The 25,180-nt window shown below is 39.8% G+C and overlaps 1 protein-coding gene across 3 annotated transcripts in view; it reads left to right on the forward strand.

The window, feature by feature from the left end:
• LOC126185507 (UDP-N-acetylglucosamine--peptide N-acetylglucosaminyltransferase 110 kDa subunit) overlaps positions 1-25,180 on the forward strand; it is a 278,206-nt gene that overhangs the window by 188,274 nt on the left and 64,752 nt on the right. For all 3 annotated transcript variants that reach the window (XM_049928136.1, XM_049928135.1, XM_049928134.1), the window contains one exon: positions 2,039-2,235. In XM_049928136.1, the coding sequence (XP_049784093.1) occupies positions 2,039-2,235 (197 nt within the window). The remainder of the gene's footprint in view (positions 1-2,038; positions 2,236-25,180) is intronic.

Consider the following 25,180-nt stretch of genomic DNA (forward strand, 5'->3'; position numbering starts at 1 on the left):
AAAGCATTAGTCTGTTGTTTGTTTTCGGCATATTTTACCAAGCTCTGCAAAGTCATTGAAATTCATAAATAGTTTACTGTTATCAGTTAAAATACATGGTAGTACTGCTGATTAAATTTCAGCTCAAAGGCTTAGTGTTTATCACATTATAAGCTTACATATTTTACAGAGTAGACATGCTTTAACACAGAACATTTTAAGAAATGCACCAAAGCCTTATTGGAGAGCAAATTGTGTGGCTCTTCCATTTTTGGCTTGCTCTGAGGTAATATTTGAACTCTAATACACTATTATTGCAAGTGTTGTAGTCTTTAATTATGAACAGACAGCAAGCTTCTATTTTTGTAGGAAGGGGGTGGAGGCAGTACTACATCACTCATTGTCACCAAGAAAGATTTTATTGTATAAGGAGTAATAAAGAGATAGAACTGTAATGCCTTTCTATAGGCATTAACAAATGGGAGGCTTGAATTGCTCTACAGCAAAGACTGAAATCATTGTTACGTCTTAAAAGTTTTTAAGTATATATAGAGCTTCTTTATGCTCTGTGCATCAAACAAGGAAAAGTATACCATTGCTCAAAGTTCATTAATCCATTTGTGTGGGAGGTGAAATATGAGGGAAACAATACATAACAGAACTTAATGCATACTTACTTAATTTCTTAATTTTCCTGTCAGTTCTCTGTTTATTGATTAATAAATGATAGGAACTCCAGTTTAGTTGTTGGTGCCGCCCAGGCTTGTCACGTGTGCCTTTGTGCGCTGATTAATGACATGCTTCTTGTTCTTTCTTCCCCCGACTGGGAATGGCTCTGTTAGATGGAGGCGTTCATCTCGTCGACTGCGCGCTCGATGGTGGGCGGGCTTGTTGGTGTGCCAACTCAGTGATAAATGTAGTCCTAGTGGCTGGTGCCCCTCAGGTAAAGTAGACCACTGGGCCAGTCTCCTACCTCCCCGCGATGCTGCAGGAAATTAATTAGTTGCGTGCTGTTATCCTTAATTATTCTGCACATTCCCCCTCAGAATGAAAAAAAAGATTCTTTTGTGTTTTTTACCCGTTTTCAGAAGTGATACATTTGATTTTTTTAATTCTCGAGTCTTTATGAAATTGGCTGAATGTGCTTTTGTTTAATTGCAGTATGTAGCTGATTCATGATAGAAACCAAACCATTAAATAGTGAATGATGTTTTGGAGACAGCTCTAAATTTTGAGTTTATTATGACAATGTTATCATCACTCCTTCAGTTCAGGAAAAGGTACAATTTTGTTTCTTCCAAAAATGAACTTTATTTATTGGTTTGTTCCTTTTAAAAATAAATTTAAAAAAGGAATTGCATCTGACATCGTTTTTAAGTCTGGCTTATTTATGTAACTTATCCATTTGCATAACCTCCTAGGAGGAGACTGGCTTTTCAATTTAAAACAAAAATTTTCTGCTGCTCATATCTTGTGTGTTTTAGGTTACGGAGCAAATAACACTTTTGTGTTTCAAGCCTTGTCTCCCGCGCGCGTTAGGCGATTTGTTTATTCCTTACATCCATTGCTGCAATTTCCATTACCTATCCTCTGTCACTAATGTAACATGTCCTGGTTGAAAGTAATTTCGTCTTTTAGTGGTTACATTCAGTGTTGTTAGAGGCACTATTGTAGTACTCTCACCCAGGGCATGTTAGGCTATAGCTGCAGCGTGCTGCGTATGGCAGTATCAGGTTATTCACATTGTTAATTTGATCGCCTGTGGATTACCTGATACTGTGCTTTACAGTGGAACCAAGTGTTACTGCCCTTTGTCACTTTGACTTGTCTTATTAATTTTGCTGTAGCACTTGATGATGCTGTCATAGGATGACCATTACTCCCTTCTTTTATGAGTATCATTATTACTCTTGAAGGGAGCGGTCCGCAATGCTTGGGAGCAAGGCTTTGCTAGCGCGAGCAGCAGCGTTTTTTGCAACTGCCTGCAAAGCACCTTCTTGCTGATTAGCTTTTTTTCCTGCCCCCACCCATCTTCCCTGGTACCCTTACCCAATTACAGGCTTGCTACCTAAAAGCAATAGAGACTCGACCAGACTTTGCTGTGGCATGGAGCAACCTTGGATGTGTATTCAATGCTCAAGGAGAGATATGGCTGGCTATACACCATTTTGAGAAAGCTGTGGCACTTGACCCAAATTTTCTGGATGCTTACATAAATCTTGGAAATGTGCTGAAGGAAGCAAGAATATTTGACAGGTAAGTTAGTAAATTTTGTGTGATTTTGTAGGATATGGAATAGTTGTCTGTCTGTGTGAATGTGGTATGGGAAGCTTTTGATGAGAATTAACATTTTTTACTCCTTTTTCTGATGTCACAGCATTTTTAATTTTTGAATATTGATTTTATTTCAAAGGTAGACACAAGTAATCCGATCTAACTCTCCCTTGCGTACTGGTACATTTGTTAGTTCATTTTGTGATTTACAATAAAGTTTAGAGAGAGACAAGTAATGAACATACATAGTTGCTGACAAGCAATACAAAATGCAAGATCCAGGTGAGTTAATATAGTTATTTGCAAATTCTTGAAGTGAGAGGATAGTTCCAATGAAGTTTACAAAAATTACATTAATCACTTCATGATTTTTTAAAAAAGTGTTGTACTACTGTTGCTTCTAACAAGGAGAAAATCCCCAAGTGTTTAGCTAGGTATTATCAATGAAAGTTATTAGAGCCGTGGCTACTGTACTTATGAATGTGGTGAGCTATGAAATCAATTCAAGAACTTGGTACACAAAATTTTTGTAAAATTACCTTCTACTTACTGTGCATGGTATCCTTCAGAATCGGGATGCACTGAACACTTGTGAGGCAAACTGGAGAGCTACTTGATTGAGAAGTAGCGGCTCCGGTCTTGTGAACCAACATACGGCCAGGTAAACCAATATACGGCCAGGAGAGCGCTGGGCTGACCACATGCTCTCCATATCTGTATCCAGTGGCAATGACGCCTGTGGGCTGAGGATGACACGACGACCGGTTGCTACCGTTGGGCCTTCCAAGGCGTATTCGGATGGCGAGAGAGAATCATTTAGAATACTGTCATCTACAATTCATATACTGTTCCCAGTGCTGTTTCCACTTCCAGAAGCAGTCTTCGTACGCCTCTTGCTGAATCGCACAAAGTGCTGTCTGTAAATTCTGTTCTATCTCATCTGTTGTTGCACATCTTCGTCCTTAAACATCTCAGCCTCATAACCATAGACCCATGTGACGTCACCAGTTAAGATTCTCATTTGCGCGATTCAAAAGGTCTTCAAAGTTTCTTTCTGGTCTTGACTCATGAGCCGCACGACGAACTTGGTGGCAACACAAGCATTCCGAGATGCTGTGTCAGGATTTCACGACATTATCCCTCTGAAATTTTACATTCTTTTGCAATCTCTCGGACAGTCGATCTTAGATTGGCACGCATAGTTTCACTGACCATGCCGACATTAGTGCCGTTAGTAGACACTAAAAGACATCCTCAATGAGGACCATCGTTCTTCCACCCAGCCATTTTTTAACTGTGTGAACCATTCATAACACAAAATATGGCTTAAGTGCTCATCACCGTAGGCGTCGTGCATAATTTGGTGTGAGTTTCACGGAAAATTTGCAGATGTGTTGTTCCTACAACTTTGCCATCTCAAAATTTGCAAACTGTGTGACACAATGTTCTACTCAATATGGCACTGAACAATAACTAACAGACATGCAACAATGAAACTTCTGGCAGTTACATGGGTACGTGCAGGGATGCTAACTGCATTTCACTCCAATGCACAGTTGGCACAAAATTATTAATGTTTTGGAATTTTTTGAATAGACCTCGTATATCAGTGTCAGGTTAAATAAATGCAGTCTTATGATATTTATTTCCATAAGCTACTCTACAGAGAAGTTTAGTTTTAACATATCATAACTTAAGCACACATTTGAAATACCAATAATAGTTCCTTGCAGATCTGAACTTATTCCCTAGTACTGCAGACTTAGTTTCCTCACAGTAAAACTTGTAGTTGAATGAATGAACTCTTTGAAATTGAACTCCATCTTGTTGCCATGTTTACTCAGGGTGTATACGGCCCGGGAATTCCAGGAAAAACCCGGGAATTTTTTCATCCGGGAAAAACCCGGGAATTTTTTAGAATTCCGGGATTTTTCGTTGTTTTAGATTGCAGTTAAAGTTTTGTAGGTGTGACGTGTCAGATCTGATACGCTGACGAAGAACTTTAGTCCACTACTGTTAAATAATATTGCAGCAATGAAACACAAATCAGAGAATAACACCAAAATAAAATTTTAGTTGCATAGAAAATGGGTAAATAGTGTCAAAGGATTTAGGTCGAAGATTATGCAGTACGCCCGTAACAACTAACATGCATTCAATGTGTGTGACGTCACAATTGTTTACATTTCTAACAGATCACCAGAAAATATTATGAATAGTGGCTTGAGATGCGTTACTTTCGAAGTAAATTTCCACGCAAGATGATTTATGTTACGTGTGAGAATGTGCTGTGCATTTCTTAAATCGCAGGGCGTTATAACTCTCATTCAAAACGTAACACTTTGTGGATCAGCCATTTGAAAAATGTCGGGCCCAGAAGATAAGTAATTTATGCCACTATTTAAAGTTTTACCGGCACATTTGTATTTGATATGACTCACACGCTAAAAAAACGACCGAGCTTCAAGTTAGTTTTCATATTTAATGTTGTTCTTTCATAGATAAAAAATTATGCAATCGATGGCAAAAAGTTCCATTGACCTTCACAAAAATGTGCATAATGTGTTACTGAGCAATGTCACAAGTCCCTCCATGCCAGAACACTTCGACTTTTCTAAACAACTGATAATCATTTTGGCACGATTTTAATTGCCAAATTAGAGCCTGTTAGTAGGCCTACGGACTTCCTATCATTGTAGGACTAATAACAGTGGATGCCAATAGAGGATGCAATTCTCGTTCGTACATACACATCTGCTTACGAGTTAACCGGTGTAGAAACTCACTTCGCTGAAGTGACCGAGCTCGGCCTACCTTCGTAACGTACGCGCCGCGGCCTGTCTTTCTCGTAGTCCTCGTGCTCTGAATAACTGCCGTCATTCGCTAGCGAGGTCACGTGACATGAGTTATGACTGGCTGACAAAAGTGTATCGCTCAACGCAATCTCTATTTTTGAGTTTCGGAAGCTACCGTGCTGTAATTTGTGGAATTTGTGTATATACTTCAGCAATACGAAAATAAACTCTGTGCATATTGTCTCGCATCAAACAACTTTCCAAACGCATTGTTTTTCCTGGATTTCGTTTCCTAAAGTGCTGGGACGTCCTCTGCTGGTATAAGACCTTTAAGATTCAAAGGACTGATAGGTTTTACAGCTCCGAGGGAAAGTATACTGTTACTTAACACGGATGTATTTTCACCCGCTTTATACGTAATTTCATCCGGGAGAAATTGTGTTTTTAACTGGGAAATCCGGGAAAAATTCGGGAATTTTTTTTCTTGTCCATGTAGACACCCTGTTACTGCTTGACGAGTCCAACATTCATATGTTATATAACGCAGTTTCATCATGCTCTTAGTGAGTTCATAAGGGCAACAAAAGCAAACAGCTCAAGTTAGCTTGCATATGTGATAAACAGCAATCTTCAGGAGAAAATAGAATGCAAAGTGAAATAGTGAAGCAGCCTACTACAGTTACCGATTGTAAGAAGATATTTTTTTCCCCAATTCATCATTTGAAATATTCAGTGTTTTCTTATATTTGCAGATTAAAACTTTCTGTTGAGGTTAACAATATTATGAAAGAGATGCTGAGTCGCAGATAGGCACAACAGACTGTCAAAAAACAAGCTTTTGACCAATAAGGCCTTCATCAAAAATAAATGGACAGATGACGTGTGCTTGCCACATCCACCCCCTACCGTGCGCGCGCGCGCGCACACACACACACACACACACACACACACACACACACACACACACACACACACACAGTCTCTGGCAGCTAAAGCCAGATCCATTCATAATATTGTTACATTCCATTGTTTGATTTCTGTTGAGGCTAACATTTTTGTATTGATTAATAGTGTGTATAGGGGTCATCTTAAGTAGCTTTGGCTACTGAGGTCATGTGCAGGTTTATTTTGTAGAATTCATAAGGGCAGTGCTGAGCAAATGGTAATTGCCTTTGAAAAGACACAAGATTTTCTGATGACCCGAAGCACTCGATACAGTATCAAGGTGCTCAAACAGTCGCGTGACATTTGACTCGCGGGACACTAGGGCAAGGGATATGCGAAAAAGTATGAATTAGCCACTACAGTATCAATTGCTATGCTTGAAATATGACAATTTTGTGACACACACAAGGAAATAACACCAAATTCTGTCATCTGACAAACACTGGGTGTATTTGAACAGGTTCGCAGTGAAAGTTCATACTGTGTACAAAATGCCGCTTGCTTAACTAAAGGTAACATTCAAAAGTGGAAATGTTGTCCTTCAAAAAACACTAATTGGTTTGGAACCCAGATCAGTATTTTATTTGATTATGAGAGACTGTAATGATGATCCTGAAATTCAGATGAAACAAGAAAGGAAATTTATCAAAAATTGTCTAACAATCAAAATAAATCATATTAAACTAACTGACAAATTTCTTTTGGGAAAATAAATGACAGCGGCAAGACCTGTCGTGGAGATAGTATCAACATACGTGAGTTAATGGTGCGATGAGCCCAAGTTAGAGAATTGGACTGAATCGTCATTACGAGCTTCTGTTTGTGTGTTAGTTGCTGTTTTTCCATATGACTTGCACCCTAGAAGATAGTCCGTGTTTCACAGTTGGTCAAACACAGCAGTACAGGAGGGTTGGAAAGGGGACTGGTGAGTGTGGGAAGGGGAGTCGTGAACCGGCAGCAAATTATGACATTTTGCCAACCAATGGAATCTATATTGTGTACTTCAGGTTTTTCCATGCTACAATGTTGTAGGAAAGGCACTTATCGCTGAAACAACCGGTTATACCGGTTATTTTCTATGCCAGTTCAACCTGACTTCTCAAAACCGCTAAAAATAACCAGTTTTTGAAATAACGTATTTTTGTTTTTTTATTCATAGTACCATGCTTACTCAATTATGAGGTTTTTTCCAAATTCGTCATTCGAAAAATATGGGATCATCCTATACCCAGAGAGTAAACTATTGTTGCAGAGGCCAACATTTTTACACAGTTCAGTAGATAAATATAGGGATTGTTTTACATTTACAGATGAAGCTTTGTTTATTGAGGTTGCATACAAATTTATTTTGAACCGTCCCAAAGGGTTTGGCATATCAAACAATACTCGTATTTGAATAGGCTTGAGATTTCCCAATATGCCAAAGTGCTTGATACAGTATTGACCTTGTTGGAGCATGAAGACTGCGTTAGTGCCAGGGATGTATGAGAAATAATGAACTAGCAACTACAAAAATAGAATGCTCCGCTTAAAAGTTGACAACTTTATGAAGTGAATTTAAATTCTGTCAGATACAGCCATTTGTTGTATTTGGAGAGGATTCAAATAAATGTTCTCATACATGTATGAAGACCATCTACATATATTTATATTGCTTTTTAAGTAAAGGTAGCATTCAAAGGCAAGAATCTTATCCTTCAAAAACCATTACTTGAGTCAGAACCCAAGTCAATATTTTATTTGGTTATTAGAAATTAGATTGGCTTACATGTTAAATATAATTGTTACGGGCTTGTAATCAGCTCTAGAACAAGATGACATTCAGATGAACTGGGAAGGCAATTTAATCCAGAATGAAATGTCTAACTAAGGAAATAAACTGTATAAAACTGACTAATTGTCACAAGAATAGATTACAGTGGAAGTATCCATTGCGGAGGTAGTACGAACAAATGTCACTAGATTGCGAGACAAGTGAAAGTTTGATAATTGGACTAAATAGTAATCTTCTATTTATGTATTAGTTGCTGTTTGTATATACAACCCGCACCCTATAAGATATTGCCTTCAGTATTGCTCAGGCACAGCACTACAGAAAGTTTGATACGGGACAGTGACCAAGCTTGGCTGAGAACTATAAGTGCGTGGAGGGGAGTGTTCAGCAGGCAGAAATTTTGTAGTACAGCCAACAATGCGAAAGTATTTTGCATGCTTTGGCTCTTTATGAACATCTACCATGTTTAAACTGAAGTAGGCCTGAATCCATTTGCACTCTGAATCAAGCTGACTTCAAAATAGGGCCAGTACTCGACAGTAACATACATGTCTACAGGAGATGCTAAAGTCTAGATGGGGGTCAGTGACTTACTTCCATGTTTCGGACTACAATGTTGTCATATAACTGGAACGATTGGGTCTGTGTCACTTGCTCGTTCTTCATAGCTAGTGAGAGAGCGGTAGGCAGAAAGTGTGTTCGGAAGCAAGAGACATAGTGACATTCTCATGTCAGTACAGAAGCGAAATCTGATACTTATTCGGATAAAAACAGCTGTGTTCTCAGGCCCCACGGTAACCACAACCTCAGAAATTGCAGTTTACTCAGAAGAAACAACTTAATACTTCTGGCAACAAAGTTATAAATCTCACAGCTGTGTTATTATTGCAAATTAATGTAAACCATGTAGACAAACAAAAATGACATAAATTTAGATTATATGCATTGTTAAGTTTGCAGAGAGATACTTTGTCAGTAAAATTTTGATTAGTTGGAATATGTTACGAATAAATTTTTCTTAAGGAGCGTCTTGAAAAGGGGGGGGGGGGGGGGTTTGTATATAATCAGGGTCATCTTATACTCGGGTAAATATGGTAACGACATGAATCAAGGCAATTAACACTTTGCCATCCACAGGTCTCGTACAAATTAATTCGCTTGGCGCTGGCAGCAATAATTCAGATTACTTGGCTTGTTGCCGGCCACTTGTGTCCTTTTAATTGATGACAAGCTTCAAACACATGGACTTTTGTTCGCTTCAATTTTTCCAGAAATCCTCTGTTTTGCCATATCGTTCCACAAACTTGATTTTCTTTTCAAGTAACTTCTCTTCAAGTTCTACACTGTTATAATAATTATCCATGTAGAGGTGACCACTTCCATAAGAAGTTCCATCACTGTTTTTGCTTAAGGTTGTCCAGCGCTGCTATATGTCTTGAATGAGAAAATGTGTCCCGTACTAGAGTCTCTCAGAATCTGAATGAGTATGCCATATTCCGTAGTTTTCGAATTGTAAACTTTAAAATTTAACTTTCCACGCCACGGTATCATTCCTTCATCAGTTGAGATGTTTTGGCTTAGATTAAATGTTCCTTTAAACTTTTTGGAAAAATAATCATCGGCATTATCTGGTTTGTTGTTATTGTTGGAAAAATGTAAAAATGACAACATTTGTCTGAATCGGTTGTGGGACATCATTTTGCGAAATACCGGTGTGTGTATCAATGTATTTGTTGACCAGTAATCATCGATCCTTGCTTGTGTGTGTGTGTATATGCGGATGGATATGTGTGTGTGTGCGAGTGTATACCTGTCCTTTTTACCCCCTAAGGTAAGTCTTTCCACTCCCGGGATTGGAATGACTCCTTACCCTCTCTCTTAAAACCCATATCCTTTTGTCTTTCCCTCTCCTTCCCTCCTTCCCTCTTTCCTGACGAGGCAACCGTTGGTTGGGAAAGCTAGAATTTTGTGTGTATGTTTGTGTTTGTGTGTGTGTTTGTGTGTGTGTGTGTATCGACCTGCCAGCGCTTTTGTTTGGTAAGTCTCATCATCTTTCTTTTTATATATATATATATCCATGGTAATACATGCAATGTGCAAACATTAAAAGATGGGGAGTTAGATCGTATTACACACCTCATAAATTCCATCAATTGCTTCCTGTAGTCAATAACCATTAGTAGTATTGTTCAGAGTTTGAACCTCCCCAATTCCAGTAAGAGTGTAAACAACTTGATTTTTACCTTACTGTCCTTCACTCTTACTTGAGACATGTAAATACAAAGTTTATTGTGATTATAACCACAGCAGTAAGCACAGTTCATTACATTGAGAAACACTAATAGTATTTGCATTAATTTTTGCTCTTTGTTCAGTTAACATCATAGTTCAAAATAGCTTCTGTTGGTGGCAATAAATGCTTCAGAATGCTGATCATATGTATACAAATGTTCTGCAGTTTCATAGTTATCTGTTGAGAGGAAACTTCTTCTTTGGGATCTAAGGTACACTTAAAAGAGAGTGAAAGTTATTCTGTCAGTGGTAATGGCGGCTGTATGAAGGACTGATGACAACTGAAACATTGAGAGTTCCCATACAAGCTACTTCAAAAGAAATATTTGGGATTAAAATCAGGAGACCTCCCTGGCCACTAAAGGGAATTGCCACACACGATGCCCGACATAGGCACCATTCAGTTAAGTTGCTCTGTACAGAAAGTTCATAGTGAATCATGGCTCCATCCATTTGAATTCACATGGGTTGATGTGGATTCTGACAGAATAGGATCTGAGAAAAAGTAGAGCAGTGTGGAATTCACTCTCTCTGTAAGCAAATGTGGACTTTATATTTATCCAGTCCAAATTGCATCCCAAATGTAAGTGGATCATTGGGTTTGAAATTGTTATCTGATGCACAGTAATGGGCCTTTCACATGTACAAACTATTGTCTATGGTAAATGAGGGCTGATTGGGCCAAATACTATTTGTGAATAAAAAAAATCTCGTTGGTTATTACTTGGTTCCCACAGGCAATCACTGAATTCAAGCCTGCAATAATGGCCTTCAGAGGGCAAACATTTGAATTCCAGTACAATGTGGATCTCCACATTACGCACCATTTGGTGCACAAGCACGATGAGGCAGCAGTTGGAATGCCTTGTTTCTGAAATATCTTGGACTTATCTACTAACTCTCAATGTACCTTAGCTCTCAATTGCCTTAGCGGACTGCATTTTAAAATTATGTTTTATGAACAGTTGGTTGGAAAGTCTGACTAAAATCTCTTGACGTGGGGGATAGCTAGAGGTAATCACAGTACTAAAAACGGTGGTAATAAGAATTTTGAGTAAAGTAGGGTGGTGGTGTCTTTATTTTGAGAATTTGTTGAAAGTACTGCCTTACTGTTCATTATTCCATATCATAGTAATATGGCAAAACTACCCAAATCACTTCCACAGCATAAATTACACTAGAGCTCAGTGAACATTAAGAACGACACCACCACCAGCAAGATTTCTTAGTTGAAGAGCACTTACTGCACACACCATCTACAGTTGCATTGTAGTTTGTGAATGTTTTGATTTGTTACAATTGTTGTACTATAATTTATACTAAACCAGTATGTGCTTCTTGTATGTACTATTCCACCTACAAATAAAATTCAGCCTTGATACAGACCAAAAGAAATTTTCTCTGTGAAGAGTGGCTAAAGTTATAAATTAATGTAAGAATACCTGTTTAAAGTAGTGATTCTCTTAATTAAGTATTAAGATTGTTTTGATATTGAGGTATTCTATAATGCTCAGATATGGCACAATTTGCTACAATGGTCATTAGTGATATTATTGATGAAGAAATCCTTACATCGTGTAAACTTTTATACACAAATTGTACTGTAATTGAGACTTGTAATTTTTCTGGGTCATAAAACAAAAGTTTTTGAAAGTTTATTCTGTTCCAGAAGTGGTAGGGAAGGTAAGTCTTACATATTTACTATTAACACAACAGATTTATATTTGTTTCTTGCAGTTGGATGTTGTTGTTATTTGGATTGCATATGATTGTTAGAAGTGCATCATAAATTTGAACCTCAGCTAAAGACTCAAGAATTCAGTGAGTGGTCTACTATAGCACAGTTACTGTTTTACAAGGATGTGACTGTAATCATAAAGTAATCAGTGTGCAAATGTAGCTCTTGCAACTGAAACTGTCAAATGTAGTTCATGAAAGTTTGAAGTAAACACTGTTTACCACTTTAAAAAATTGTAAGCTACGCCATAGTGCAAAGTAAACATCATGAGACAAGCATAATTCTTTCAGCTCGGAGACGAGCATAATTCTTTCAGCTCGGAGACGAGCATAATTCTTTCAGCTCGGAGACGAGCATAATTCTTTCAGCTCGGAGACGAGCATAATTCTTTCAGCTCGGAGACGAGCATAATTCTTTCAGCTCGGAGACGAGCATAATTCTTTCAGCTCGGAGACGAGCATAATTTTTTCAGCTCGGAGACGAGCATAATTCTTTCAGCTCGGAGACGAGCATAATTCTTTCAGCTCGGAGACGAGCATAATTCTTTCAGCTCGGAGACGAGCATAATTCTTTCAGCTCGGAGACGAGCATAATTCTTTCAGCTCGGAGACGAGCATAATTCTTTCAGCTCGGAGACGAGCATAATTCTTTCAGCTCGGAGACGAGCATAATTCTTTCAGCTCGGAGACGAGCATAATTCTTTCAGCTCGGAGACGAGCATAATTCTTTCAGCTCGGAGACGAGCATAATTCTTTCAGCTCGGAGACGAGCATAATTCTTTCAGCTCGGAGACGAGCATAATTCTTTCAGCTCGGAGACGAGCATAATTCTTTCAGCTCGGAGACGAGCATAATTCTTTCAGCTCGGAGACGAGCATAATTCTTCCAAAAAAGAGAAGTCACTGTGTTAATCGAGAAGCATATACTAACAGAATACCACGTTGCACATTTGGAATCGCAAAAATTCAGTAGAGTTCTAGCCTTCTACGAAAGTGGAGTCAGCAGCGGCAGCTTATCAATTGCGCACAGATTGTGTATACATTGTTTAGTTTAGTGGTATTGCTACTTACATCTGAGTAGAAGTGAACATTACCACATTATTCAGCTGTTTTAGTACTATATATTTTTGCTGTAAGATTTAGCATATTTTACGATAGTTTGTGTTATTTCAATTTGCTGGGTTAGGGTTACATATGCTTGAGACAATAATTGATCAAAGTGGGTTGGGGACTGTGTTGTGTATGGATGCAGGGGGAATTGGACACTGTCTGTAAACAGCTGGAAGCTGTGTTGGCCACAGTTCACATGCTTCAGGCTGCTGCTGTGGAGTCAGGTGATGTTTTGGGGCATCTGAGATAAATGCTTTGGCACAGAGTCAGTAGCATCGCTGGGCATACCTGCTTCTACTGCATCTTCTGATTCTCACGTCCTGGCCAGTTGACACCTGAAGGTGATAGGCGAATGGTGGCAGGGGCACGAATCTTGGGGTCGAAGGGTACTGGTCACACAGTGTTCCATATTTCTTAAAAATGGGGCTGAGGTATTGTGTGCTGCTGAAAGTCTGCCAGAGACAGCACAGAACACCTCGCTTGTTGAGACAGTGGCCCGGACAAGCACAGTGTGTGTGATTGGTTGTCATTGAGAGCTCCAATATTAGGCAGGTGATAGTGCCCTCAGTAAAATATTGGGCAGGTTGGGAAAGAAACCTACTTTCCACTCAGTTTGCCTGCAAGGGGCTCTCATCAGAAATGTTGAGGCCGCTCTGCCAGCAGCAGTTAAGAACACTAGGTACACTTGGCTGCAAATTGTGGTTACGTAGGCTTGAATGGCGCTTGCGTCTGGGTTCGGCTGCCTATTCTTGGTTCCTACAGGTGTCTGGCCGACAAGATGAAAGGCAGCTAGCCCCACCTGCAGTATGGAAGCAGAACTATAGTTTTGTAGCATCATTCTCAGAACTGATTGTCATCTGGTTTGGAGCAGGTGAAATTTCTAAACCGGAGGCTAATACAGTTCTGTGATTGTTGTTGTTTTTGGCGGCAGTGGTGGTGGTATTATCTTCTTTATTGTTCTTCTTCTTTCTTTCTTTCGCAATTTCTTCAGTTTTACTCCACAGTTGATAACCAGTAAATTGTGGTCAGAGTGCAGTTCAGCCCCTAGAAAGGTCTTAAAATTTAAAACATGGTTCCAAAATTTTTCTTACATAATCTGCCTCCAGGTAACTTCCACACAATTCAGGAGCGAGATTTGTCTGGCTTCTTTACAGATACCCTCCCTGTAGTGGATGCACATATGGTACAGCTACCTGTCTTGCTGAGGCATGCAAGCTACCTTCCAACAGTGAGGTCCATGGTTCGTGAGGGGTGAGACAGTATTGGATGCAAATTTCTCGACCTTTGTTACCAAGTAGAGAATTAAAAGTTTCCCCTTAATAGGTCAGGAAGAAGATAAGGTAGTGTGTGTGTGTGTGTGTGTGTGTGTGTGTGTGTGTGTGTGTGTGTCAGGATAAATAAATTCCTCCACAAGCTAGATAAGATGTCTTTTGAGTCTAGATAAATTAAGTTTGTCATGTTAGATTAGAGAAACATTTAATATACTATTAGTTAACTGCAGGAGTGTGTATGGAAAGGTGCTGGAACTAATCTCGCACACAAACAGTAAGGGTGTCCACATAGCTCTAGACTCTAAAAGCTGGCTGGAACTTAACATCAGTAGCAGTGAAATTTTAAATTTCAATTGGATTGTCTATTTCAAAGATAGGTTGAATGCTGTGGTAAAGGCATGTTGTTGAGCCTTAAATATGATGAAATCTGGGGAGTCTTAACACAGATGGGTTGAAGACAAGTGTTAAAGGCGAATCAAACTTGCTCATGAGATGCTTTTGTAGACCCCCAGCAGCAGCAGGAGCAGTGCCAGAGCAGTTGAGGGGAGACATGAACATTTTGAATAAATTTTGTGGTCATGTTAAAGTTGCAGGTTGAGATTTTGTCAGCTACAGTCAGGGTGACTTAAGTGATGAAGACAAGTAGAGGGGACAGAATCATGTGAAACTGTTCTAAGTGTTTTATCAAAAAATTATCTTCAGCAAATAACCAGAGTACAGATTTGCGGCGATACCTTAGACCCGCTGGTGATGAACGGACCCAAACTTTTCGACACGTTGTAGAACAGGGAATCAGATACCTTAATGTTGTTCCAGCATCACTGGATAAGGCTGTAAATGGGAATAAAAAGAAAGGCCGGACGATATTTCTGCTTACCAAGAATGACAAGAAACAGATTTCATGTTACCTGAGCGGGCAACACAAAAATTTCATATTCAGCACTAACAAACTTCGGTATTAATGGAGAAAGTTGGAGATTAGTAACATACTTTCGACTGTTATGTGCCGAGAAAGCTCTGAGGGATAAAGAAACACCTACCATGGTTGTACAGCCACATTAGAAAACTGCTACGAGAGTAAAGACAAGCCTCGCAGACAAACAGAAGTAAAATGAAGCTTAAATTTGTGTGAGGCAAGGTAAACATTAAATGTTCAATGAATTTGATATAAAATTCTGTCTACTGACATGACAGAAAATCCTCAGAAGTTGTGGTCTTCCGTTAAATCAGTAAACAGATCAAAGCCATCTTTCCAGACACTTAGTGACCATAACACCATTGAAACAGAAGATGACAAGAGAAAAGGCCAAAGTACTAAAGATCTTTTTCCGAAAAGTTTCAAACTGGAAGATCACTGTAGTGGCTCCTTTAAATTGTTGCACGAATGACAAAATGGCTCATAATGAAATAAGTGACTGTAGTGTAGAGAAGTAACTAAAATGAACTTGATGGGATACTGGTACAATTCTACATTTTGTGTGTGTGTGTGTGTGTGTGTGTGTGTGTGTGTGTGTGTGTGTGTGTGTGTGTGAGTGAGTGAGTGAGTGAGAACTCCACCCTCTCTTGTAGCAACAGTGTACTATAGGTCTCTAGAGGAGGGAAGTTCCTTGATAATTGAAAACACACGCCATTCCCGTTTTCTAGTAGGATCTTTGAATAGAAGCCCAAACCTGTAAGTATCTACCTCCGAAGTTGGTTATTTATAGAACTTGGAACATGTTTTATGCTTACATGTTATGACATTTCTGGAGGCAAAAATTTTCCAGTTTAGAGCCCAACGTGGATTCTGTTAAGTCATGTAAAACCCATCTCACTATTTTCATCCACAAGACAGAGAGAGCAGTAGATAAACAGACACCCAGGTAGATGCTATTTTACTTTCATTCTGGAAGGCATACGATACAGTTACGCACTGCTACATAATGAACAAAATGTGTGTGTACAGACCAGAAGACCAACTGTGTGATTGGATTGAAGAGTTTCTAGCAAACAGAATACAGTGTCTTATTCCGAATGGAGAGTTATCTTCAGATGTAAAAGGGGAGGGTTACACTACCATTACACTACCATTACCTTCTACAATATTTATAAATGGCCTTAGTAGATGACATCGGAAGTTCCATGAGGCTTTTCACAGGGGATACTACTGCATGCAGAGAAGTTACAACCACGGAAAATTCTAGCGAAATGCAGGAAGTAGTACAGAGGATTGACACTTAGTGTAGGGAGTGTCGGTTGACCCTCGACGTGAACAAATGTACAAGGTGACAATTATTGATATATATGAAATAAAATAGTCATAACTTCTGAACAGTTTGTGTTGGGTTGTTCAAATTGCATGGTTGGCAGCAGGGCAGGATCAGAATTAGTATGCGATGTATGATTTGGTTTAGTGATGAAGCCCACTTTCATTTGTGTGGATTTGTCAATAAGCAAAATTTGCGCATGTGGGGGACTGAGAATCTGCATTTTGTTATAGAGGTCTCTTCACACTCAATGGTGATTGTGTGGTATCCAGTGTCCAGTCACCAAATAATCAGTGCGATATTCCTTGATGGCATAGTGACTCCTGAATGGTACGTGACAAGATATGGTTCATTCAAGTCAGAGCTTGACTCCCATCAAAGCAGGAGAGTGTTCAATATCCTGGAGGAGCAGGTTTGGGACCTGCATTCTGGCTCTGGGCTACCTACAGGCCACTGGCATGGGCCTCGATTGGCTGATGTGTTCTCTGGCTGTAAAAACTTGAGACTTCTTTTTGTGGGGCCGTATTAAAGACCAGTTGTACACATCAATAACCCCAAAACCATTGCTGACATGAAAAAGCCATTCAGGAGGACATCGACACTGTCTATCACCCGACACTTGTTCGCCTGCGCCACATCGTAGCCAGTGATGGCAGGCGTATCAAACATGTCATAACGTAAATCCGAATATCTTTAGTGATGTTCACATGTTGTATAAAGTGTGGTCACCCTGTAACTTATTGCGAATACATAGACCCTTTATTGTATGACTGCACAGTTGCAGAACAATTGCTGGAAGTAGTTACTTCAATAAAATACCTAGGAGTATGTGTACATAGAAATTCATGAAATTGTGTGTGGGGGGAGGGGGTGGGGAGATTCATCGGAAGAACTCTCAAGAAACGCAGTCCATCAATAAAGCAAGTAGCTTAAATAAACAATCTTTTAACCAGTACTTGTTTTTGTTCATTGTGTGAGATTCGTACCAGGTAGAACTGATAAAGGAAGTACAAAAGATCCAAAGAAGATCAGTGCATTTCGTTGAAAGTTAATGCTTATTAGCATGAAAGCATCACAGAGATGATCACCCAACTCCAGTGGCAGACGCTGCAAGAGAGGTGTTCTGCACCACATTGTGGTTTATTGCTAAAAGTTTCGAGAGTACATGTTTCTAAAAATAGTTGACAAACGTATTACTTCCTCCTCTGTATATCTTGTGAAAAGACCACAATACACTTAGTGTATCATGCCCACACAGAGGCTTACGGACCGTCGTTCTTTCCATGGACTGCTCACAACTGGAACAGGAAAAATGGGTAAGTGAGAGTGGTACACAAAGTACCTGCTGCCACACACCACAAGGTGGCTTGCAGACTACAGATGTAGAAATACATATTATTTAGTAGTTTTGCATGGATTGCTCATTTTTAATTCTTGTCAGGTGTTCAGCCTGTGAAGAATCTCTGATTTGCTAACTTGAATCACTGACAGCATGTGTACAATACTTAAGCATCACACGAACTATAGCTTATACAGGGTGGTCCAAAACAGTCTGAAAAGTTCTTAAGAGTGTTGTAGGAGAGGCTCTGCTGGGAAATAATAGTTATGAAAAAAATTGGATATGTTCACAGAGTTACTTAGCACTGAAGTTAGCCAGCCAGGTTGTCACGTGTGCATATTACAGCCTGCCAGAGGCAGTGTTGCCAAACATGTTAATTGTTTGGTTAGATGAAACCAAACAAAAAACATGGGAAATTTTTGGAAGGTACTAAGGATCGAGCCTGCAGCCATTCGCCTTAGTGAGCACTCATTTCAAAGTAATCCATGAAGAAAAAAAAAGAAAAGAAAATGAAATTTTAAGAGACATCCTAGTGCCAGAAAAATATAGTTCTGCACAGAGTGGAGGTGTAACATAGTGGTTAGGCGACATACGTAACATGCAAAAGCTTGTGGGTTCGAACCTAGTCAGGTGATTTTGAAATTTTGAATTTCAATTTATTATCAAAATGACTTGAAAATAACTTCGATCAGTTATTAGCTAGAGGGATAGGGACTGGGTTGTGTGCGGATGCAGGAGGAGTTGGCCACAGTTCAAACGCAGTTGGAAGCTTTGTTGGCCACAGTTAACAAGCTCCAGAGTGCCACCTTGAGGTGCGGTGGAGATGGGGTGCGTGGGGCAGCCTCTGCTGTACTAGATGTGCAGGGGGGGGGGGGGGGGGATGTCACAGCTCTGTCACTGAGCCGACCTTAGGTGCGACTGAGCCAGCCAGCCCACCCACACCTGTGTCGAGGTCTCGAGCCTCAAGGCGAAGGCTGCATGGGGGACGCAGCCTCCTGCCAAATCCCATGCACTTTGCTAATAGATTCAGTGTGCTATCTGATGCTGGGGGGAGGCTGAGTCGAATCAGAATGCACCTTCTGCCAGGATAGTGGCCGCTCCTTCAGCAAGGTCTGGACAGGCATGTGGGGATAGGGGTTTGTTAGTTATTGGGAGCTCCAATGTAAGGCGGGTCATGGAGCCCCTTAGGGCGGGGAAGAAGTCCGACCTTCACTTGGTGTGCTTGCCGGGGGGCCTTGTCCGGGATATGGAAGAGGCTCTTCTGGCGGCTATCGACTGAGGGGTGCAGCCAGCTGAAGATTGTTGCACATGTCGGCACCAACGATGCCTGTCTTTGGGGTTCCGAGGAATTCCTTGGGTCCTTTCGATGGCTGGCTAAATTGGCATGGGGGCAGCCTCCATCTCTCGAGGAGTGGAAGCAAAGCTGACAATCTGCAGTATTGTACCCAGGGAGGACCAAGGTCCTCTGGTTTGGAGTTGAGTGGAGAATCTAAACCAGAGGCTACACCAGCTCTGTGATGAAAATGGTTGTAGATTCCTCAACCAACGCTATGAGGTGGAAGGTTGTATTACGCCTCTCGATAGATCAGGGGTACACTACACACAGGAAGCAGCTACATGGGTAGCACAGTACTTGTGGCATGTACATAGAGGTTTTTTTAGATTAGCTTCCTCCCCACAGGAAACAAACCGTTGGTCTGAAAAATTACCATTTCATGTCACTGATGTTGGTGTGGCAACTGTAAAAATTGTTAGCTCGCCTAAACAGGTCATTCCAAAGAATTTAAATTTTCTTAATCTCACGTTAGTAAATGTTTGAATTGCCCTTAGCAAGATCTTAAAGTTACTCTCCGAAGTAAACAGTAGCAATGCCTATATTGCATTAGGCACCAAAAGCTGGTTGAAACCAGACATAAAAAGCAGTGAAATTTTGAACTCTGATTGGGCAATGTTTAGGAAGGATAGGACTGATACTATGGGAGGTGGTGTGTTCATTGCAGTCAAAAGCTGTTCAAATGCAGTTAAGATCGATACTGGGTCGGACTGTGAAATAGTCTGGATAAAGCTGTCGGACAAGGATTGACTATTCTATTAGGATGTTTTTATAGACCACCAGCATCCACAACAAACGTCGCAGAATGGTTCAGGGAAAGTCTTGAGTACATAGGAAATAAATATCCAAATCATCCATTAGTTATAGGTGGAGATGTTAATCTGGCATCCATTGACTGGGCAAATTGCACGTTTATCACAGGGGGCAGAAGCAAAGATTCATGTTAAGTTATTCTAGGAGCACTCTCAACATACAACCTTGAGCAATTGGTTAGAAAACCAACTCTAGATGGGAACATATTAGATATATTGGCAACAAACAGACCTGATCTTTTTGAGGATGTTAATCTAGAAGGAGGTATTAGTGACCATAATGTTGTTGTGGCTTCTATGTCGGTGGAAGTTACAAAAAAAAAGCCTAGAGTTTCCTTGTTTGGAAAAGCAAGTAAAAGTGTCATTAATGAATATCATAATAGCTCGAAGCATTCACTGCAGAACACAAAGATACTGAGCATCTTTGGTCGGAATTTAAAGGTATTTTCCACCATGTGCTAGAGAAGTAGAATGTGCCTAGCAAAAATATAGGGGAGGGAATGGATCCACCTTGGTACAGCAAACATATTAGGAAGTTTCTGAGAAAGCAGAGAATTTTGCACATTCGTTTTAAACGTGATCACTGCCCTGCTGACAAACAGAAATTATTGTGAAATAAAAGCAGCTGACAGAGGGACAATGAGAGATTCTTTCAACCAATTTGAAAGCAATATTTTATCTGCATATTCTAAAAGTAACCCCAAAAAATTTTGGTCGTACGTAAAATCTGTGAACGCTACAAATAATTAAATACCTTCTCTTGCTGACCATACCGGTAATGTAATGTAATGGATGATGATAAACAGAAGGCCGAAATTCTAAACCAAGCTATCAAAAACTCGTTTATGGTAGAGGACTGCAGCACCATTCCCCCTTTCAGTTATTGAACAAACGCAAGGATGGCTGACGTCGTGTTTATTGTATCTGGAATTGTAAAATAGTTAAGATCCTGAGACGCCAGGAAGGCATCTGGCCCAGACGGTACCCCATAAGATTTTATGTTGACTATGCCACAAATATAGCACCATTCTTATCAATCAATCATCAATCATCTATCAGAGATCATTGGAACAGCGGAAAGTTCCATGGGACTGGAAGAAGGCCCAAGTCATAGCAATCTACAAAAAGGGTAGAAAATCGGATGTACAAAATTACCGGCCAGTTTCACTGACATAGATTTGTTGTAGAATCGAACATATTTTGTGTTCAGACATAATGACATTCCTAGACTCTGAGAAGCTCATCTGCAGAAACCAGCACGGTTTTAGGCAACAGCGGTAATGCGAGACACAGCTGGCCCTCTTTGTGCATGATACACAACTGGCTCTAAATACCGGCTCCCAGGTTGAGGACATATTTCTTGACTTCAAAAGCGTTAGACTCGGTTTCGCACTGTCAGTTGCTCCAAAAAGTGCATGCTTACGGTCTGCCCTATGACATAAGCTGTTGGATATAAAGTTTTCTAACAGACAGAGAGCAGTATATCATCCTGACTGGGGTGACTTCAACAGAAACAAGCGTAACTTCAGGTGTGCTCCAGGGGAGCGTAGTGGGTCCGCTGCTTTTTAAGTTTTACATAAAAGATCTGGTTGATGGTATTGCCAGCAGCATTAGACTGTTTGTGGATGATGCTGTAGTCTGCAGGAAAGTAGTATCACACGAAATTTGTGAACAAATCAAAGAGGATTTGCAGAAAATTAATGTGTGGTGTAATGACTGGCAGTTATCTCTCAATATTTGTAAGTGTAACCTACTGCGTGTAACAAGGTGAAAATCCCCATTAATGTAAGAGTGCAAAATAAATGCCCAGTTTTTGGAAGCGGTAAATCCATCAAGTATCTCAAATGGAATGATCAGATTACACAAATAATGGGCAAGGCGAACTCTAGATTGCGGTTTATTGGTAGAATCCTGAAGTGATGGAGTTCTTCAACAAAGGAAATAGCTTACAATGCATTAGTTCGTCCAGTCTTAGAGTATTGTTCGTCTGTATGGGACCCTTAACATCTGGGTCTGATTCAAGAGATTGAGAAGGTCCAAAGAAAAGCGGCAAGATTCATGACTGGTACATTTAGCCATCGCGAGACTGTTACAAATCTCACAGAAAGTTTGAAGTGGGACATACCTGCAGCTAGGCAGCACACTAAATGGAAGGGGCTGCTCACTAAATTCTTAAATCAGATCTTCACCGAGGATGTAGAGCATATATTATTACCACCAACTTTCAAATTGCGCAATGATCACCATTCAAAGATAAGGGAAATTTGAGCTCGTACTGAGGCATTCAGGCAGTCGTATTTCCCTCGCACAATGTGCGAGTGGAACAGAGGTGGGGAAATATGACTTTGGTGCAAATTGTGCCCTCCGCCACACGTGCTTGGTGGCTAGCAGAGTGTATATATGTAGATGTAGAACATCATTTCTATGGAATTAATTGCATTAAATGTAATGCTTTTTATTTATTCTTCTTTGTAACATCACATTAATCATCTTTGTAGTGTTTCATTTCGCTTCATTTTTTCTTCGTATCGTTTTACCCATTGGAATCTTTGCGCAACTGATGTGGATTATTTTTATTCATCTGCCATAATATTGAAACATTTGAAATTGGTTAAAAACCAAAATACGAAATAGTCTATATTTATGGTGCAGTGGCATCAGAAGTGTATTTCATTACAAGAGGTGGATGTTGTGGATGGCAATCCTCATACAGATATTGAAAACATAAATCTTCGTTGCACTATAGAAAAAGTAGTCACATGAACAAAGGTAGCAAATAAAAGCGATCTCCCCTAGTCGTCTTATCAACCACTACAAATGAATTCGCACATGGAATAACCCAGACTGGAAATACAGTGTTGTAAATTGTGCAAGCCTCCAGTGCATTTTGACCCACAGCACTGTATATTAGTGTATTCGTCAAAGGAACAGTGATGTTGCATTCTCTGCTGTGGCAGTGCATGTCACGCACACCTCCATTGCTGTCCCATCGCACCTCATTCCATGTACATTTGCAGCTACATGAATGCTTCAGACAATGATTATGTCTGTAAGATTTCGGAAAATCATCAAATGACTGGCAGATATGTCTGCTCAATTGTGCTTATAGTGTAGATGGCGGCGCAAGAGACTCCTGAGCTGTTGGCTTGAGCTTGATCCTTGCTTCTGTAAATTCATTCATTTTTTGTGTTGCTCTCTTGTTTGGGTTGAGGATAATAAATAAAGAACACATTTGGCAACACCGCTTCTGGCAGACTGCTTAAATTTGCACGCTCCCGGGACTGGAATGACTCCTTACCCTCTCCCTTAAAACCCACATCCTTTCGTATTTCCCTCTCCTTCCCTCTTTCCTGATGAGGCAACAGTTTGTTGCGAAAGCTTGAATTTTGTGTGTATGTTTGTGTTCATTTGTGTGTCTGTCGACCTGCCAGCACTTTCATTTGGTAAGTCACATCATCTTTGTTTTATATATATATATATATATATATATATATATATATATATATATATATATAAAAGAAAGATGTACTTCCGTCCCGACTGACATCTCTGCCCAAACTCTTTGCCTTTACAAATGTCTGCTTGTGTCTGTGTATATGCGGATGGATATGTGTGTGTGTGCGAGTGTATACCTGTCCTTTTTTTCCCCCTAAGGTAAGTCTTTCCGCTCCCGGGATTGGAATGACTCCTTACCCTCTCCCTTAAAACCCATATCCTTTTGTCTTTCCTTCTCCTTCCCTCTTTCCTGACGAGGCAACCGTTGGTTGCGAAAGCTAGATTTTTGTGTGTATGTTTGTGTTTGTTTGTGTGTCTATCGACCTGCCAGCGCTTTTGTTTGGTAAGTCTCATCATCTTTCTTTTTAAATATATTTTTCCCACGTGGAATGTTTCCCTCTATTATATATATATATATATATATATATATATATATATATATATATATATATATCTAAAAACAAAGATGATGTGACTTACCAAATGAAAGTGCTGGCAGGTCGACAGACACACAAAATATATATATATATATAATTTTTTTTGTAACAATTATTTCACAGCACAGCCTCCCTTACAAGCTTCTCAGTGTGTTTCTGGTCATCCTATATAAATGCAACAATTAGGCCCGAGTGGAAATTGAGTAGTAAATTAAGGGGAATATTTTTCTTCGGGTGGGGGGGGGGGAGAGGGGGGGCATAGCATTGTGAGAGTATAGTAGTGGGTTTTCGTCAGAGTGTTTGGTATCCTCAGAGTTACTTCATGATGAGACTTCTGTAGTTAAAATTTATAACTGAGCTCTTGGGGGTTCTTTGAGTAGCAGTTGTGTGCACAGATATTTTTTTGTCTAGAGGGTTCATTTTTATACTGTTCACTGTTGTGAGTTTGCTGGGTATGATATTTATGGTGGAATTACTTGTTTAGGCAGTGTGGATGTACATAGACTGCCAAACCTGACTGCTCCCTGTCCTTAATAATGCGGTTCTAGGTGCTTCAGTCCGGAACCACAGGACCACTATGGTCACAGGTTCGAATCCTGCCTTGGGCATGGATGTGTGAGATGTCCTTAGGTTAGTTAGGTTTAAGTAGTTCTAAGTTCTAGGGGGCTGATGACCTCAGATGCTAAGTCCCATAGTCCTCAGAGCCATTTGAGCAATTTTTGTGCTTAATAATAAATGTTTTTCCTTGTTCAACATAACTGCAGTTTTTTTATTTTCCAACATCGTGGATTGCTTTGTCTGTACTGCAACTGTCACTCTTCCCTCACGAATGAAGCAATATGTATGGTGTTAAATCAAAATTGCAGGAATTGGTTTTATGTCAATTTTATCTCACAAGTACGGATTTTACTTGTTCAAAATCATATCTCTCCAAAATGTATGCGATAGCAAATGCACTCAACAAACAAACCCATCAAACTTCAAATACTTTCTTTGTGCTTTACTTCACAAGTGTGTGTGTGTGTGTGTGTGTGTGTGTGTGTGTGTGTGTGGGTGGGTGTGTCGGTCTGTAAGAAAATACACACTGGTTAAAGTGCATTTCTAATTGTGAAATCAAGATTCCATCTTAAAGTGCGTGTCAGTGCTGTACCTGTATGTCTGCAAGTACTAACCAATTCAATATTTCAGTACAGTACAATAACAATATATTAATTTCCTTATCTGATTCACCATAATACTATGCAAACATGCCACTCCAAAACATTGCAGCAATTTTCAATGTGAAATAAACTTAACACTATGTCATCAAAATTATCCGGGCACCTGGCTGAAAATGACTTAA

Source organism: Schistocerca cancellata, chromosome 1, assembly GCF_023864275.1.
Source record: "Schistocerca cancellata isolate TAMUIC-IGC-003103 chromosome 1, iqSchCanc2.1, whole genome shotgun sequence".
Taxonomy (NCBI): Eukaryota; Metazoa; Arthropoda; class Insecta; order Orthoptera; family Acrididae; genus Schistocerca; species Schistocerca cancellata.